This window comes from Chiloscyllium plagiosum, chromosome 7 (genome assembly GCF_004010195.1).
Source record: "Chiloscyllium plagiosum isolate BGI_BamShark_2017 chromosome 7, ASM401019v2, whole genome shotgun sequence".
NCBI classification, from domain to species: Eukaryota; Metazoa; Chordata; class Chondrichthyes; order Orectolobiformes; family Hemiscylliidae; genus Chiloscyllium; species Chiloscyllium plagiosum.
In genome coordinates this window covers 14,566,977-14,584,291 of record NC_057716.1, presented here as the reverse complement: position 1 = coordinate 14,584,291, position 17,315 = coordinate 14,566,977, and the positions used below count along the sequence as shown (strand labels likewise).

The window sequence follows — 17,315 nt, the reverse complement described above, 5'->3', positions numbered from 1 at the left end:
GAGGCTGAGGGGTGACCTTATAGAGGTTTACAAAATTATGAGGGACATGGATAGGGTAAATAGACAAAGTCTTTTCCCTGGGTTCGGGGAGTCCAGAACTAGAGGGCATAGGTTTAGGGTGAGGGGAAAGATATAAAAGAGACCTAAGGGGCAACTTTTTCACGGAGAGGGTGGTGCGTGTATGAAATGAGCTGCAGAGGATGTGGTGGAGGCTGGTACAATTGTAACATTTCAGAGGCATTTGGATGGGTATATGAATAGGAAAGGTTTGGAGGGATATGGGCTGGGTGCTGGCAGGTAGGACTAGATTGGGATGGGATGTCTGGTTGGCATGGACAGGTTGGACCGAAGGGTCTGTTTCCATGCTGTATATCTCTATGACTCTATGACACTTAAAAATTGAAGGGTGCCTCGGTTGCTTCAGTTCCTTTGTGAGTCACTCCACTAATGTAAAGACCATTTGAAACAGCCTTGTGCAAAGATTTTTGTTGCCCAGGGACTGAGCAGGCACACTGGGCTGCAGCAATGAATTGTCTTTCCCATAATACGGTAGTTAATTGTGGAAGTTTGCATTAAGAACAACTGATTGCATTATGACATAGTGTCGGACGGTCATGGTCATATTACATCACAGAAACTGTAATTCATTGTTAGATATGTCAGAAGTCTGTTGTAGATTTAAAATTAGGATGCAAGAGTCAGTGGCATTTTAAAAAAAATAGTGGTTATGTCCCAATGGTACTGCTAGCAAATCTTGAGATAACTACTGCTGGCACAAAGTCTCATGAGCATGCAAGCCAGCGACTGCCAACACATGATCATGTAGCCCGGTGCCATCATCCTCTTTTTCTGACAGGGTATTCAGGTCCTAATTGAAATAAAGTGGTGGGAGAGAGTCACTGAGTCACCTCATATGAAGAGGTTCTTTTATCAAATAAGTGTAGTTTATTGCATGATAGCAATCAGGGTTGAAAGGTGTGGTGCTGGTGAAGCACAGCAGGTCAGGCAGCATCCGAGGGCAGGCGAGTTGATGGTTCAGGCATAAGCCCTTCATTCCCGATGCTCCAGCGTCTGCGATCCTCACTTTCACTTGATAGCAATCAGGTACAAGTAACTTTTATTAAGGTAGACATATGCAAAAACTACAGGTAGACTTATAACACAGCTCTCCCTGTTCGAGGTTCCAAGGTTTTCTGTCAGTCCAAGTCTTTATGACATGATCAGATTGGATAGCGCTTAACACTGTCTTCAGCATTAACCTTTTCAGAACTATTGCCTTTTGCAGTCTCTCCACTGAGCTTTTCTTCCTATAATACATTCATATGAAAATGTAATTACAATTCCCATTACTGTACCGCCCCCATGTCTCTTCACAAATCCAGGAGACCTGGAGTTTTCCAAATTCTTCCAGAACGCATTTGAACCTGGTAAATGGATTTTTTTTAAGCTTGAGGACTTTGACCTTGATCCTATCTGACCTTTATATGATCTCTAAAGTCTCCCTTCGTTGGAGTGCATTTTTATTTGTTGAATGTCCTTCATGGAAAACTTTATTCCTGGTGAAAAATGCAATTTGATCATTACCACAGCTGGAGGACCTTTTAATCTCCTGAATTTTCTTCTTGAGCACGTACAATTCTCAGAGACTGACAGCTGTAATGGAACCTTTTAATCTCATGAACTTCTTTTCACGGATGACGGGTCACCTTGATGAAATGGGTATTTCTTGTTTGTAGTATCATGGATTTCTGAGCCAGGTTATTTCTTGTTGACAGTAATCTGGATCTCAGTATTAGACAGCCTCTTATCCTGAATGTGTGGACCTTGATGATTCCATTTCAGTGGTAGCTTCTGTGGAGTCTTACGCAGATCATTTTCAATCAAAGTCTTTACTTTTTTCACATCCTGCCAGCAAATCTGTGATGACCTTTGTAGACTCTGCGCTTCAGTTTGTTGATGAGGAAGGATGCTGGTTGTTTTGCTGCTGAACCCAACCGTTCCACTCCATCACATGTGCGACTCGAGGACTGTTGTTTATATAACATCATCTTTATAAACAGTACTGAGAATTCTTCCCTGGAAAATAAAAAGATTAAATGTTCATCTTGAATGTTTGTATCATCTCATCTGACATCAATTTCAAATCTACCGCAGCAATTTGTTCACTGTGTTGATGTGTGAGCAATCTAATCCTGGGAAAGTGGTTGAACTGTCAGTGGGTGAGCATTTTGGGAATAGTGGTGATAAGTCTAAGTTTCAAAGTCAAGATGCAAAGGGATAAGGATACTGCAGATTTGAAGTGGGCAAGGCCAATTTCAATATTGTTAGACAGAAAATTGGCAAACATTGACTGGGAGCAGTTGGTTGCAGGTAAGTCTACATTTGGAAAGTGCAGGTCTTTTAAAAAAAGTAGTGCAGTGAGAGTTCAGGGCCAGCATATTCCACTAAGAGTGAAAGGCTAGGGCAGCAAGTTCAAGGGACCCAGGATGATAAGAGACTTTGAAAATTTGATAAAGTAAAGAAGGAAGCAAATGTTAGACACAGAGCATGAAAAACAAGGGAGGCCCTTTAGGAGTATAGAGCATGTAGGGTGTGCTTAATAAATAAATTAAGAGAGGGTAAAGAGGGGCCACGAAATATCTTTGGAAAATTGTACTAAGGTAAACCCCAAAGCATTTTAGAAGTATATTCAGAGCAAGAGGGTTACCTGGCAAAGACTGAGTAGAAAAGTGTGGCGCTGAAAAAGCGCAGCAGGTCAGGCAGTATCCAAGGAGCAGGAGAGTTGACATCTCAGGCATAAACCCTTCATTCCTGATGCTTATGCCCAAAATGTTAATACTCCTGCTCCTCAGATGCTGCTTGACCTGCTGTGCTTTACCAGCACCACACTTTTGACCCTGATTGCTATCATGCAATAAACTGCATTTATTTGAGAAAAGAGCCTCTTTTGAACAAACAAGAATGAACAATAAAATAACCTATATTTACCTCAGCCCACGAGGAAACTTTAAAATTTTAAAAAAGACTTGTTGATTTTGTTTAATGATGACCGGTATAAATCTTATTACATATAGCTTTTTAAAAAAACATTAGAATTCAATGACTTTTGAGTCTCAAATTCAAGTCTTGCATAGACTGTCATACTATCCATAATACCTGAGGTGCAGGCATAGTGAACATCTTGTCAATGTCACACTTTAATCTGTGTGCCGGTCTTTCTTTACAAATTCCAGTGTTGTTGGACATAAGGTTTTAAAATGTAAGTTTTCATTTAGATGGCTATCAGTCGGCAACAAGGAGTTTTGTTGACCAGTATCCATTTTCATTTCCAGCTGTGGCCATATCTACCATTCTCAATGTCTTCAGAGTAAAGACTGTGGCATTCGAACCGAAGGACAGACAAGGTGGACCTGCTACAAGTGTAACTCTAGTAACAAAGGGGCTAGACACCGAGAATTTGGATTAGAGCTGAACAAGAACCGAAGCACTTCTCTGGCACAGGTGAGGTGCTATCAAATGCTCCTTTCGAGTTCTTCCAGAAACTGTGCTCTAAGTACCATACTGTTGCTTATATCATTGCTGAATGAAATCTGTTCCTTGGTGTCATTTTATTGTTTCCTGTACCATTAGCTGAAGGCCTGCTATTCAATCTGTACTGAAGATATGTTTTTTAACATATTTTTGCTTAGATTTCAGGAAAGTGGCAGGATGAACTATTATTTATGACAATTAATTAAACTATAGCTACAGGTGAACAGATATAAACCATTGACATGTTACATTAATTACTAAAACTTTAATCCCCACAGAAATGGCCGTTTTCACATATGTAGACAAAAACACAGGCAAATAAATAGGGAAAATAGATTATTGAAAGATGATTACAAACTGAAAAATCAGTTCAATTATCTTTGTTTCCCACTTCCAGTTTTGATATGACCCTCCTTCAACTGGTGAGACTCCTTGTTCAAAAGTCATTCTCTGGAAGCGTCCACTGGTTTGTAAGAAGTGCAGAGTGGTGACTCCTTTAAAAAATGTCTCTGATTTATCAATTCAAAAGTTATAGCTTGCAGCAACAGCTTTCATCAGGGTTAAACTAAGTTTTTCTTTGACTGCAACAACAGGCACCTTCCACTGAAGCACCTACTTTTGTGTCTTTTCTGTCTCCCTCTTCCTCTGTCTCAGTAAATTGGTTCCAGTTCCAATTTGCTCAGTTTACTGCAAACAACTCTTCAGTTCTTGATAATCTGCACATTGCAGGAAAGCATAGCCATAAAAATAGAGCTCATATTAGGTATCGAATCCTTGCTGTGGACATTATGCATCAATCCTGGTAAATTATGTTTTTTTAAAAATGTGTCTCTCTTAACAGTCCTCACATTAATTTATATATGTCATTCAAAATATAGTTCCTATGAAAGAAGTTGTAAAACGTGCCCATTAATTTATCTCCATATGTGTTGTAAAAGAGTATTTTGAGTTATTTAATCCAGAACAATACTCTGGCTATTCACTGATGAAGGGGATTAAGTTAAGCTGAATGAAGAGAATTAGGCAGAAATGACATTTGAGTGGCTGTTAGATCACAGAGGGAGAAAGTGAGGACTGCAGATGCTGGAGTTCAGAGTCAAAAAATGTAGCACTTGAAAAGCACAGCTGATCAGGTAGCAGCTGAAAATGTGTTGCTGGAAAAGCGCAGCAGGTCAGGCAGCATCCAGGGAACAGGAGAATCGACGTTTTGGGCATAAGCCCTTGGGAGCAGGAGAGTCAACTTTTTGAGCATAAACTGTTCATCAGGAATGAGGAAGAGCTTATGCTCGAAACATTGACTCTTCTGCTCCTCAGATGCTGCCTGACCGGCTGTGCTTTTCCAGCATCACATCTTTTTTGACTGTTGGATCACAGACACAGTCATCAGGTATAAATGTCAGGATCTTGGTGGCATAGTGGTATTGTTATTGGAATAATAATTCCAAGCTCTAGCCTAATGCTCTCAAGACACAGATTCACGTACCACCATGGATGCTGGGTGGAAAGTAAATGCAATTGATACAACTCTGAAATTGAAAGCTCGTCTCAGTACATGATGCAACAAAACTCTTGTTGATTGTCATAAAAATCCCATCTGATTCACTGATGTCATTTGGGGAAGGAAATCTCCTGACTTGGTCTTGCTTACATGTGACTCCAGACTCACTGCCGCTTGTTTGACCTTAACTGTGTTCTGAAATATTCTGTTCCAGCGCAATTAGATATTGAAAAACAAAAGCTGGCCTTGCTTTCAGTGCTCACATCCCATGAAAGAATAAAGAAAAAAATAATAACCTTTACATGTGGATTATCAGTTAGGTAAAAACTTGCAGGAGGCTGGTCATTGCGGGTGTGTTACTGTTCTTTGTTAGATTGAGCAGATTGATTGTTTTATAAAGAAAGTTTGAGCCTATCCTCATTGAAGGTTAGAAGAAAGAAACATGCAAGATTCTGAGGGAGTTTGACGGGTTAGATTCATAGAGTTGCACAGCACGGAAACTCTTTGGTCCAATTTATCCATGTCAACCAGCTATACTAACTATACCTAGTCCCATTTGCCAGCATTTGGGCCATATCGCGGCAAACCCCTCCTATTCATGTGATAAATATTGAGAGAATATTCTCCCACATATGGGAAATCTAGAACCAAGAGATATAGTTTGAGTATAAGAGGTCTCCCATTTAAAATGAAGATGAGAAAGAATGCCCTCTCTCAGGCAGCAATAAATTGGAACCCGTTGAGGAAAAAATTCCAGTAGTGACAGGATTATTGACAATTTCACAGCTGATTTTAAGCTAATATTTATTCTATAGAGGAGCCAAGGATAATGGGGAAGAGGGAGGAAAAGCTATATCACATTCTTAATAAATGGCAGAGCATGCTTTATGGATCAAATGGCCTACTTCTGCTCCCATTATACTGTTATATGGAACAATCTTCCATTAGTCAAACCGAATTTTGTCTAATCAGTGTTTTGTGCAGTATTGTCATATCAAGTTTTGAACGAGCTAAATTTGAAAATAATCCATTTGTATAATGCAGTGAGGCTGCAACATTATAGTAGCATCTCTACCCTTTGCTATGGCCTTATGAAGGCATTGTTTGTATGAGGATTTTCTTTAGCCTAGAACAGCATGTTAGTCGGAAAGAAGGTGCTGATATTTTCCAAGTGAATGGCCACTGAGAATATTTACAATGGACCTCTAGAAGCTGAAACATTAAGAAAGCTCTGTCACCTTGCCATGTCCTATCATTTGTGCTCAGTCCATACAAAACAAATTAGTGTTTCTCTTCCATATTTATTACATGATTACGTCTGGAGCTGCTGCTGTTCCCATTACTGAGAACTAAATTGGAGGCTTTCTCCAATGTTATTTATCAGCTAATCTTTATCACAATTAGACCTAAATTGACTCTGAGCAAGAGAAAAATATTTGCTTACCAGATTACTGACCCACATTTTAGCAGTAGGAACTAACTGTGAGGCGCATTGTTATTGAGGGGTGAATTAGACAGCAACATGCTGTTTTTATGTATCCAAAACACAGAGAGGTTTGCAAGTTCCTGTGCGTTTTGTCCTGATCTTCAGCAAGCTTCATTCTGACAGTTTCTGGCAAGTAAATTGGACGTTCGAGCACATGGAGACTGAAGATGAAGTACTTCCTCACTGAACATACCGAAAATTTCAGAACAAAGGAAACTGGAATGACTCAGCAGATCACTCATCATCTGTGTAGAATGATGAGGAGGTGCCAGTGTTGGAATGGGGTAGACAAAGTTAAAAATCACGCAACATCAGGAGTGCTCCGAAAGCTAGTACTTTCCAAATAAATCTGTGGACTATAACCTGATGTGTGATTTTTAACTCTGTGTAGAATGACAGAGTCAATGTTTCAGGTCAATGCCCTCCCATCAAAGCAAGAGAGAAATAGGAATGTGACAATTCTTAAGCCGGCAAAAGAACAGGGAGCGAGACAAACAAGGGAGAGGTTTGAGATAAGAAGCCAGAGGAGATTAATTAGCAAAAGAAAAATCATGATCCAATAGCCAAAAAGAGTGAAAATGGATATAGCAAAGATTCAAAGGTTGTGTCCTTGTGAGATATGAAATGCTACTTTAAAAACCATGGTAATGCCACATGAAAACATAATAATGAAACAAGATGAAGACCAATCCTGCAAAACAACGGCAAAGAAAACATCTCTGAATAAGATGGAAGCTTGGGTTATGATCTGATGTTGTTGAACTTAACATTGACTACAGAGCGTTGCATACTGCCAACCTGAAAGTTAAGGTATTGTTCCGCAAGCTTGTTTTGAGCTTTACTGGAATAGTCTAGCAAGTTATGGATGGACAGGTCAGCATGAAACCAATGTAATATGAAAAACAACCAGAAGCTCAGGGTCATGCTTGCAGACTGAATAAGGGAGTTCTGGTTTCCACCTCCATATTTTGTCTTCCTTACATTTCTCTTTCACTCCGTTTTAATGAATGTTTTTGAGCTGAAATGTTAGCTCTATTTTTCTCTACTGATGCTACCTGGCTCACTGCATTGTTCCAGGTTTTATCGTCCTTCTTTTTGTTTTCTGGCATCTATACTATTTTTCTTCCATAATGAAAAAGGATTAAACTGGACTATTCAAGGGAAGTGAATTTTCAGCTGTAATAAATTCTAATTACTGTCCAACAATCTCTCTAGCCCTGAAAATTAAAATTTATACATGAGGTGAAATAACTCCACAGTGGCCTGTGTCCCATAACCAAGTCACCCTTTATTTGCATATGGAAAGTCCCTGGCACTGCTCCAGCTCCCTCAGAACCAGCTCTCCGTGTGAACACGGTGTCTAACATTCATGTTTGTCTCTGTCAGCCAGGTCTCCCTGATTGGACCAGATTAACAGTCCCAATCAGGGAACTCATATTCTGTGATGGCCAGCTGGCTGGCTGCATTACAGTCGCTGTAGTGGAGTCTCTTGTTGAATTTTTTAAAGTTTTTTTTACATTTTTCTTAGAATAGAGAGGGAGAAATAAAAGACGGTCCTTCATTTTCTATTTTGCTTTCTACATACGAGTTTACGAAATATTAAATGCTGTAAATTACACTTCCTGCTTCAGAGCCTGTGTGGCTCAGAAAGATTTCCTTAAGTTTGTGGGAAAGAAATGATAGGGCTGAGGAAAAGGCAGTTGCTGTCAAAGATGGCAAACATGATGGGCAAAATGACCTCCTTTGGTGTGATAGCATCTCCTGCTTACACATCTTGCAGCTCCTCTGTTGAGCACGGCATACTGTTTTAACTGGTTATTGAATATTGCTATGTAAAAGCCATGGCAAACCTGTGAGACTTGTAAGGGCAATGAGTAGAAAGTGCTGTTTGTTCACTGTTATTCACAAAATCCAGCGCTTCAAGGTTGCTGTGAAATTCAATTAGATTTTATTAATATCCTTACAGACCAAATCATAACCATGGTACGATATTGATTAAATAGTATTGTTATTCTGTGCGTAATTTTTGTTTTAGGAACAGCCTAGGGAAATCATTACCTCTGCAGGGATTTCCACGTTTTGCCCAGTGTGAGTGTGGGATCAACATATGCACACAGTTTCTGTCCAAAATCATGGTGCAGGGATAGTTTTGTTTTCAACCTTGGGCCTTGTTTTCATTTTACTAGCAAACTGCATGCACCAAAATGGACCTCACTATTTCCACACAATAGCTGTGCAAGCAGATTCTACATAGAGATGGACAACAGATGTATTGGACAGAAGGTAGATGGATCAGAGAATGCTAGAACCAGATTGAACCAAAAACTAAAACTCAATGACTTTGAGCAGCCCCATTAGGCACAAGACATTATGCCATCCCATTCCATTTTAGATCTTACTCTGTTTATTCATACATTAAAGTTCACATGATCCTACAAATTACCTCTGGGAAAGGCATTATATAAAATGTCATTTCCACTATCACTGGACATCCCACAGCATCTCGGAGCCAATGAAGTACTTTTTAAAGTGTGGTCACTGTTGTAATGTTGGAAAAGCTGAGCCAATTGCACATAACAAACTCGCACACACAGCAATGTGACAATAACTGGATATTCTGAGTTTTTAAAAATGTGTTGGTTGAGAAATAAATATTGACCAGGATGCCTGCTCTTCCAAATAGTGCATCGGCATGTTCTTGCACCCACCAGAACAGTGGGGTCAAGCCTTTAAAGTGTAATGCATTTAAAAGGCTGGGACTAAGCTGCTTTAAGAAGTTAACAGCTGCAAAAGGAAAGGTGATTAAAATGTTCAGCATTAATGATTAAAACAAATGGCAGTTCAAAAGGTTACCTATATTGGTTTAATAGAATCAGAATAGAAGAGATGAAACTATAAAAACAGCATGTGGTTTGCACAGATGGAGATACAGCTCACAGTAATAGCAGTCAGGAGGATGTTGGAGCTAAAGTAGCTGAAAAACATTTAGTAGACCCAAAGACCCAGATTAAAGACGGACCCTGCTACATTGTCTTGGAAAAGGATGGATCTTAAAGAAGGTTCAGTGATTTCGATTTATCTCGGAGTGGGGTTTCTAGCAGAGGTTAGGGGTAGCGTAAAGCTGGGGGAATACTGAAGTAATGAAGTGGCTTCAGGCAGCAAAGGTGGTCCTGTCAAAGACTCTGGGCATTGAGGGCAGGAGAAAGACATGGAAGCCACTGACAGTTGTGTGCAACTAAAAGTGAAGTGAAGAAAACCACAAGTAGTATTTAGCTGGATACAGCTGAGAATGGTTAAAGGTTTGAGAAAATCGTGGCTGCTCGGTCAAGCTATTTGTCTGATAGAAGCTGGAAATGTGTTGGTATTTATGGACTTGGAGGAATTCTTACCAGTCCTGAGATCACCAGTCTTGGAAGAAGAAAATGAACAACTAAAGTGTCATTGAAGCAGCCTTGAGTCTCTGAGGCTTTGAGGAAATTTCCAGGGTTAGACCTTCAGAATTGAAGATTTGCCTGGCAAAGGAATTAGAGTTTTATCGAGATTTGGTGAAGTACAGTATCACTGAACTCTAAACTAAAGTCTATGTTAGGTATATATAATGTATATGGTTTAAAATAATGACCATGCCTTGTTAGCATGCTGATAAATTGAACATTTCTGATGTGTGTTTTGTTTAAGTTTATCTATTGAAGTTTTTAATCTTGGCATTTCAATTGAATCCCAGAATCCTGCTGATTTTTTTTTTCTGATCCTTGCTTCTTTCTTGCTTAATGTTCTTTAAAAGAATATGATCTATCAAGTCAGATCAGAACACAGATCCAGCTTGCCTTGTACTCCATCTTAAATTAAATCATAAAACAAGGTCAATTCCTGGAATGGCAGGACTACCTTATGCTGATAGACTGGAGCAACTGGGCTTGTATACCCTTGAGTTTAGAAGACTGAGAGGGGATCTGATTGAGACATATAAGATTATTAAAGTTAAAAATCATACAACACCAGGTTATAGTCCAACAGGTTTAATTGGAAGCATACTAGTTTTCGGAGCGACGCTCCTTCATCAGGTGATTGTCAGATGAAGGAGCGTTGCTCCGAAAGCTAGTGTGCTTCCAATTAAACCTGTTGGACTATAACCTGGTGTTGTATGATTTTTAACTTTTTACTCCCCAGTCCAACACCGGCATCTCTGAATCAAGATTATTAAAGGATTGGACACTCTGGAGGCAGGAAACATGTTTCCGCTAATGGGTGAGTGCCGAACCAGAGGACACAGCTTAAAAATACGGGGTAGACCATTTAGGACAGAGATGAGGAAGAACTTCTTCACCCAGAGAGTGGTGGCTGTGTGGAATGCTCTGCCCTAGAGGGCAGTGGAGGCCCAGTCTCTGGATTCATTTAAGAAAGAGTTCTCAAGGATAGTGGAATCAAGGGTTATGGAGATAAGGCAGGAACAGGATACTGATTAAGGATGATCAACCATGATCATATTGAATGGTGGTGCAGGCTCGAAGGGCAGAATGGCCTACTCCTGCACCTATTGTCTATTGAGGGCTCTTCCAGTAATGTGCCAGCAAAGAAAATCGGGACAGCAGTAAGCCATTCGGCCCTTCAAGCCTGCTCTGCCATTCTATATGCTCATGGCTGAGCATCCTACTCGGTACCCTTTTCCTGCTTTCGCCCCATACCCTTTGATTCCCTTTAACCCTGAGAATTATTTTCTGACTCCTTCCTGAAAAGTCCTTCAAAACTGCTTTCTGTGGCAGAGAATTTCATAGGCCCACCACTCACTGGGTGAAGAAATTTATCCTATTCTCAGTCCTAACTGGCCTAGCCCCTCACCTGAGACTATGACCTAGTCATTGGAAAAGTCCTGCATTTGACCTGCATAGTCTGATTAGAATTTTATATGTTTCTGAGATTCCACCCCCTCTCCCCCATCTTCACTCTTCTAAACTCTAGTGAACAAAGCTCTAATTGATCTAATCGCTCTTCATGTGTCAGTCATGCCATCTCAGAAATCAGACTCATAAACCTTCTTTGCACTTCCTCTACAGCCAGAACATCCACCTTTTCTTTTTATTATTCATTCTCAGGATGTGGGCATCACTGGCTAGGCCAACATTTAATACCTATCGCTAAATGCCCAGAGAGCAGTTAAGAGTCAACCACATTGCTGTGGGTCTGGAATCACATGTAGGCCAGATCAGATAAGAGTAGCAGTTTTCTTCCCGAAAGGCATTAGTAAACCAGATGGGGTTTTCTGACAATCGACAATGGTTTTCATGCTTATCATTGGACTCTTAATTCCAGATACTGATTGAATTAAAACCTGCATACCCCAGAACATTACCTCAACCTCCTGATCAATAATGTAGTGATAATGCCCCTATGTCATCGCTACCTCTTGGTATGGAAACCAAAATAATCTGGGACATAATACTCTAGGTATGACCTCACCCCCAACACCCTGTTCGGTGGCATGGTGGCTCAGTGGTTAGCATTGCTGCCTCACAGCACCAGGGTCCCAGGTTCGATTCCAGCCATGGGCAACTGTCTGTGTGGAGTTTGCACATTCTCCCTGTGTCTGCATGGGTTTCCTCCGGATGCTCCGGTTTCCTCCTACAGTCCAAAGATGTACAGGTCAGGTGAATTGGCCGTGCCAAGTTGCCCGTAGTCAGAGGGAAAGGGGTCTGGGTGGGTTACTCTTCGGAGGGTCGGTGTGGACTTGTTGGGCCGAAGGGCCTGTTTCCAGACTGTAGGGAATCTAATTTTTTAAAAAAATCCTTTCTCCTGTACTCTAATCCAATCGCTGTGAACACCAACATAACATTTGCCAGCTTCATCACCGGTTGCACATGGATGCTTGCTTTCATGCATGAACAACATCACCAAGGTCTTATTGCATTCTCCCCTTTTCTAATCAATCATACTTCAGACAACAATATTCCTGTTTTTGATACGAAAGAAAATAACCTTACATTTGTCTAAATTATGCTGCATTTTCCATGTATTTGCTCACTCTCTCAACTTGTCTAAGTCACACTAAATTATCTCTGCATCCACCATACAGTTCACTCTCCCACCCAGCTTTGTGTCATCTGCAAATTTTGAGCGGTTACATTTAGTTCCCTCATCTAGCTCATTACTATATATTGTGAATAACTGTGGTCCAAGCACTGCTCCCTGTGGTATCCCACTGGTCACTGGTTGCCACTTGGAAGGTGACTCACTTATTCCTATGCTTTTTTCCTGCCAGTTCTTTTTCTATGTCAGCACAAAATCCACAAACCCATTTGATTAATTTTATATGTGAATCTATAATTTGGGACCTTGCACAAGTCCAAATAAATAACATCGACTGGTTCTCCTTTATCATCTCTACTATTTATGGGCGGCACGGTGGCACAGTGGTTAGCACTGCTGCCTCACAGCGCCAATTCCCGCTGAGTCGGGTTCAATTCCCGACTCAGGCGACTGACTGTGTGGAGTTTGCACGTTCTCCCCGTGTCTGTGTGGGTTTCCTCCGGGTGCTCCGGTTTCCTCCCACAATCCAAAAATGTGCGGGTCAGGTGAATTGGCCATGCTAAATTGCCCGTAGTGTTAGGTTAAAGGGGTAAATGTAGGGGTATGGGTGGGTTGCGCTTCGGCGGGTCGGTGTGGACTTGTTGGGCCGAAGGGCCTGTTTCCACACTGTAAGTAATCTATTTATATCCTCAGAAACTTCCAGTTGATTTGTCAAACACTTCCCTTTAGTAATTCCATGCTGACTCTGTCCAATTTTGTCACTGTTTTCCAAGTGTTTAGCCATTAAATCATTTATGCTTGCAGAAGGAAACTGTGAGGATTATATGTGGAAGCATTGGAAAAAATGCAGAGGAGATTTACCAGGATCTGTTGCCCTGTCTGGAGGGAATGTCTTATGAGGAAAGGCTGAGAGACTTGGGTCTGTTCTCATTGGAGAGAAGAAGGCTAAGAAGGGATTTGATAGAGACACACAAGATGATCAGAGGATTAGATAGGGTAGACAGTGAAAGTCTTTTTCCTCGGATGATGACATCAGCTTGTACAAGGGGGCATAGCTCCAAATTGAGGCATCATAGATTTAAGACAGGTGTCAGAGGCATCTTTACTCAGAGAGTGATAAGGGCATGGAATGCCCTGCCTGCCAGTGTAGTCAACTCAGCAACATTAGGGAGATTTAAACAATCCTTGGATAAGCACAAGGATGATGATGGGATAGTGTAGAGGTATGGGCTTAGATTAGTTCACAGGTCGGCGCAACATTGAGGGCCATATGGCCTGTTCTGCTCTGTATTGTTCTATGTTCTGTAATGGACTCTAACATTTTCTCTACTACTGACTAAGCAGTCTATAATTTGCCTACCTATTGTTATCCCTTTAAGTAATGGTCCCTAACTTATCATAGCCAGCTCCACCCCATACCATTGTAGTTTTCCCTATACAGATTCAGGACCTTAGTCTCAGAATTACTATGGCACTCTCTATCTTTAGTGAAGAATTCTATCATATTATGATCACACTTCCCCAAGGGGCCTTACACAGCTAGTTTGCCAATTATTCCTTTCTCATTACACAATACTAAGTTGAGGATGACCTCTAGTTGATCCAGAAAATCATCTTGTGCACATTCCTCTTTGGTACTATTACTAATATGATTTCTCCAATCTATTAGGTAATAGATTGGGAAATCATATTAGTAGTAATACCAGAAACCCATTATTCCAGCTGTATTTTTATTGCTTGCATTTCTCTCTATCTGTTTAATACTATACCTACATTCCCACTATTGTCTGAGGGTCTGTATACAAACCCCCATTATTATTTTCTTCACCTACCCATACATATTTCACTTCACCGGAGCTAATATCCTTTCTCACTATTGTATTAATATCCTTTTTAACCAGCAGTACTATCCCACCTTTGAGTTCTAACATTATGCCTGCCTTTGTTAGTTCCAAGACACACACAGTACCCGATATATAAAAGGCTGTAGCCACTTTCACTAGGTACCACGTGATAGCTCCATTAATGTTCACATAGGAACCCAACTTAAATTGCTGCCACTATGAAGGTCCATTTGCTTTTAGAGAGACGCAGATATTTTATAATTGGATAATGATTACTTCAAGAACTAAGTTTCTCTCAAAGGGGATTTGTGATAATGTATGTGGCTTCTGATGAATGATCATATGACCAGTTTAAGAGCATCAATTTACTCATAGGGATGGTTCTGCATTCAAGCAGTTTCGTTTCAGGCTTTGGACTAAACTGGCTGCAAAAGAGAAAGTTTCTCTCATCAAGCAAGTTTCAATTGAAAGTTTGTTGGCTGGTTGAGAGAATTTAAGAGTAAAACCAAAGAATTCTGTCCCAACATGAGGATGACCAAGCTGAGAGAGTGTGCTCTAAATACAAAGCCTGAGAGTTACAGAATATTAGAATCAGGAGTGTTCTGACTGTGACCCAAGGCACCTCAATCCTTATGTGAACCTTCAAAGCAGTACTCAGACTACAAAGGAGATGGGCTTTGCCAGCTGGCTGATCACTCTGCTGGAGAAGGAGGGCTAAGCTGATCTCTTCAACCACGCAGCTCAGTTGGTGTGGGTACACCTACATTGCCGTGGTTAATCTTCCAAACTTTGTCAATACCTTACTTAAATTTTGAGGTGGAAGTCAAATGGGTGTAGAAAGAAAGTGAATTTAAATATTCTGGTCAAAGAGTTTGGTGAAGAAGGATGAAGTAAATGCTGGAAACCAAAAGGAAGTTGGTGAGCAGGAAGTTGGTGAGCAGGAAGTGGAAGAAGAAGAAGAAGGGATTGAAGATGGGGAAAGAAAATAGGAAACGATGGAGGGAAAATGGTGGAAAGCAAGAAGTTTCAGTTGATAGAATGCTTTAAAGGAGCAGGAACTTTACACAAGTTGATTTTGAGCTCCCTGGACTCAGCTGAATAGGAGCTTGTCTTTTATGAAAGATTATTGCAATATTTTACTGGTTGATTGGTGGAAACCTGCAGCGAAAGTCCACAGATATTTATCTCACAACTGGTGTGTGTAGCACTGACCCACAAAATTTCCTCAGGTTCACTCTATTTCACTGAAATATTAAGTTGGTGCAATTTAAAAAAAAATTCACAATCCACCAGATGAGCTAGAAATGAGAAAACAAGCTGCATTGAGTGTCAAGAAATGTTTTGTACATTTTTTTGTTTAATTGATGGGGGTATTCCCCATTCCTAATGTCCTAGCTGACAGTTAAGAGTTAACCACATTGTTGTGAGGTCTGGTGTATCGTGAACCAAACTAAGTAGCAGTGGCAGATTTGACAATCAACAATGGTTATGTAGTCGCCATCAGGCAAGCTTTTAATGCACATTTTTGCTGAGTTCAAATTTCACCCTCTGCCATGTTGGGATTCGACCCATGGCCCTTTTAACATCAGCCTGGCATTCATTATTGTTAGTCCACTGTCATTACCATCTCATCACACTCTTGTACTCTATGGGAAGGCAAACTTCTTGAACCGTGGGAACTGTCGAAATGCCACCTGTTGAGAGACTCTAATCCCAGTTCAGTACCCGCTAATAATTCAGCAATGTCTAGGGATCAGTGCTTCACATGAAACAAGCTGTGGCGAAAGTAGCAAAATGGTAACACCAGAAATATCAAATGTATTTATTGCCAGCCTTGAGTAACTGAAGCCAACTGTTAACATTGCCAAAGGCTAATCTTCCTCCTCTTGCACTTGATAGCCTCAGTAGTATTCATTGATCAACAAGAATTAAAATGTTTTTCTCCATATTAGCAGAGCATACATTGCCATCTGGTTGCTAACTATATTGAAGTCTCTGTTTGGAAATACATTAGGAGTCACATGTGGTGTGGTGGGGGTGGTGTACATGTGTTCTTTGTGCATTTAATTCTGAGAAAACATAAAGCTTTTCTTTTAAACCATGTTTACCATATTAAAGTGCTCAAAGGAGATTGTATTCTCCTTATCCAACCACCCTACAAAATATTTTTGCACAGGTTTTGTTAATGTGCTTACTTTCTACTAATTAATGAAAGGTCGTAAAAGCCAAGAGAACTGTGGATGCTGTCAATCAGAAACAAGAGCAGAATTTGCTGGAAAAGCTCAGAAGGTCTGCCAGCATCTGTGAAGAGAAATCAGAATTCATGTTTCGGGTCTGGTGATCCCTCCTCAGAACTGAGAAAGAGTCACTGGACCCGAAATGAAAGGAAGTAATTTGAATGAGAGTTTCAGATGGCATTATTGCCTAAAAGGGTCAAGTTTGAATAGTTTCTGATCTCAAATTAAATTAAAACTTATTTCCTTTTTCCATCTGGTTATTTTAATAATAACATAACTGTCCTTCGACTGACTGAACTGGTCCTCACCCTGAACAACTTTTCTTTCCAATCCTCCCACTTCCTCCAAACGAAAGGAGTAGCCATGGGCACCCGCATGGGCCCCAGCTATGCCTGCCTCTTCGTAGGATATGTGGAACAATCCATCTTCCGCAACTACACTGGCCCCACCCCCCACTTTTTCCTCCGCTACATCAATGACTGTATCGGCGCCGCCTCGTGCTCCCACGAGGAGGTTGAACAGTTCATCCACTTCACCAACACCTTCCACCCCAACCTCAAATTCACCTGGACAGTCTCAGATTCCTCCCTCCCCATCCTCGACCTTTCTATTTCCATCTCAGGCGACCGAATCAACACGGACATCTACTACAAACCGACCGACTCCCACAGCTACATGGACTACACCTCCTCCCA

At 40.8% G+C, this 17,315-nt stretch overlaps 1 protein-coding gene across 6 annotated transcripts in view; it reads left to right on the top strand.

The window, feature by feature from the left end:
* vps8 (VPS8 subunit of CORVET complex) overlaps positions 1-17,315 on the top strand; it is a 555,322-nt gene that overhangs the window by 390,667 nt on the left and 147,340 nt on the right. For all 6 annotated transcript variants that reach the window (XM_043693080.1, XM_043693078.1, XM_043693079.1 and 3 more), the window contains one exon: positions 3,333-3,501. In XM_043693080.1, coding sequence (XP_043549015.1) covers positions 3,333-3,501 — 169 coding nt within the window. The remainder of the gene's footprint in view (positions 1-3,332; positions 3,502-17,315) is intronic.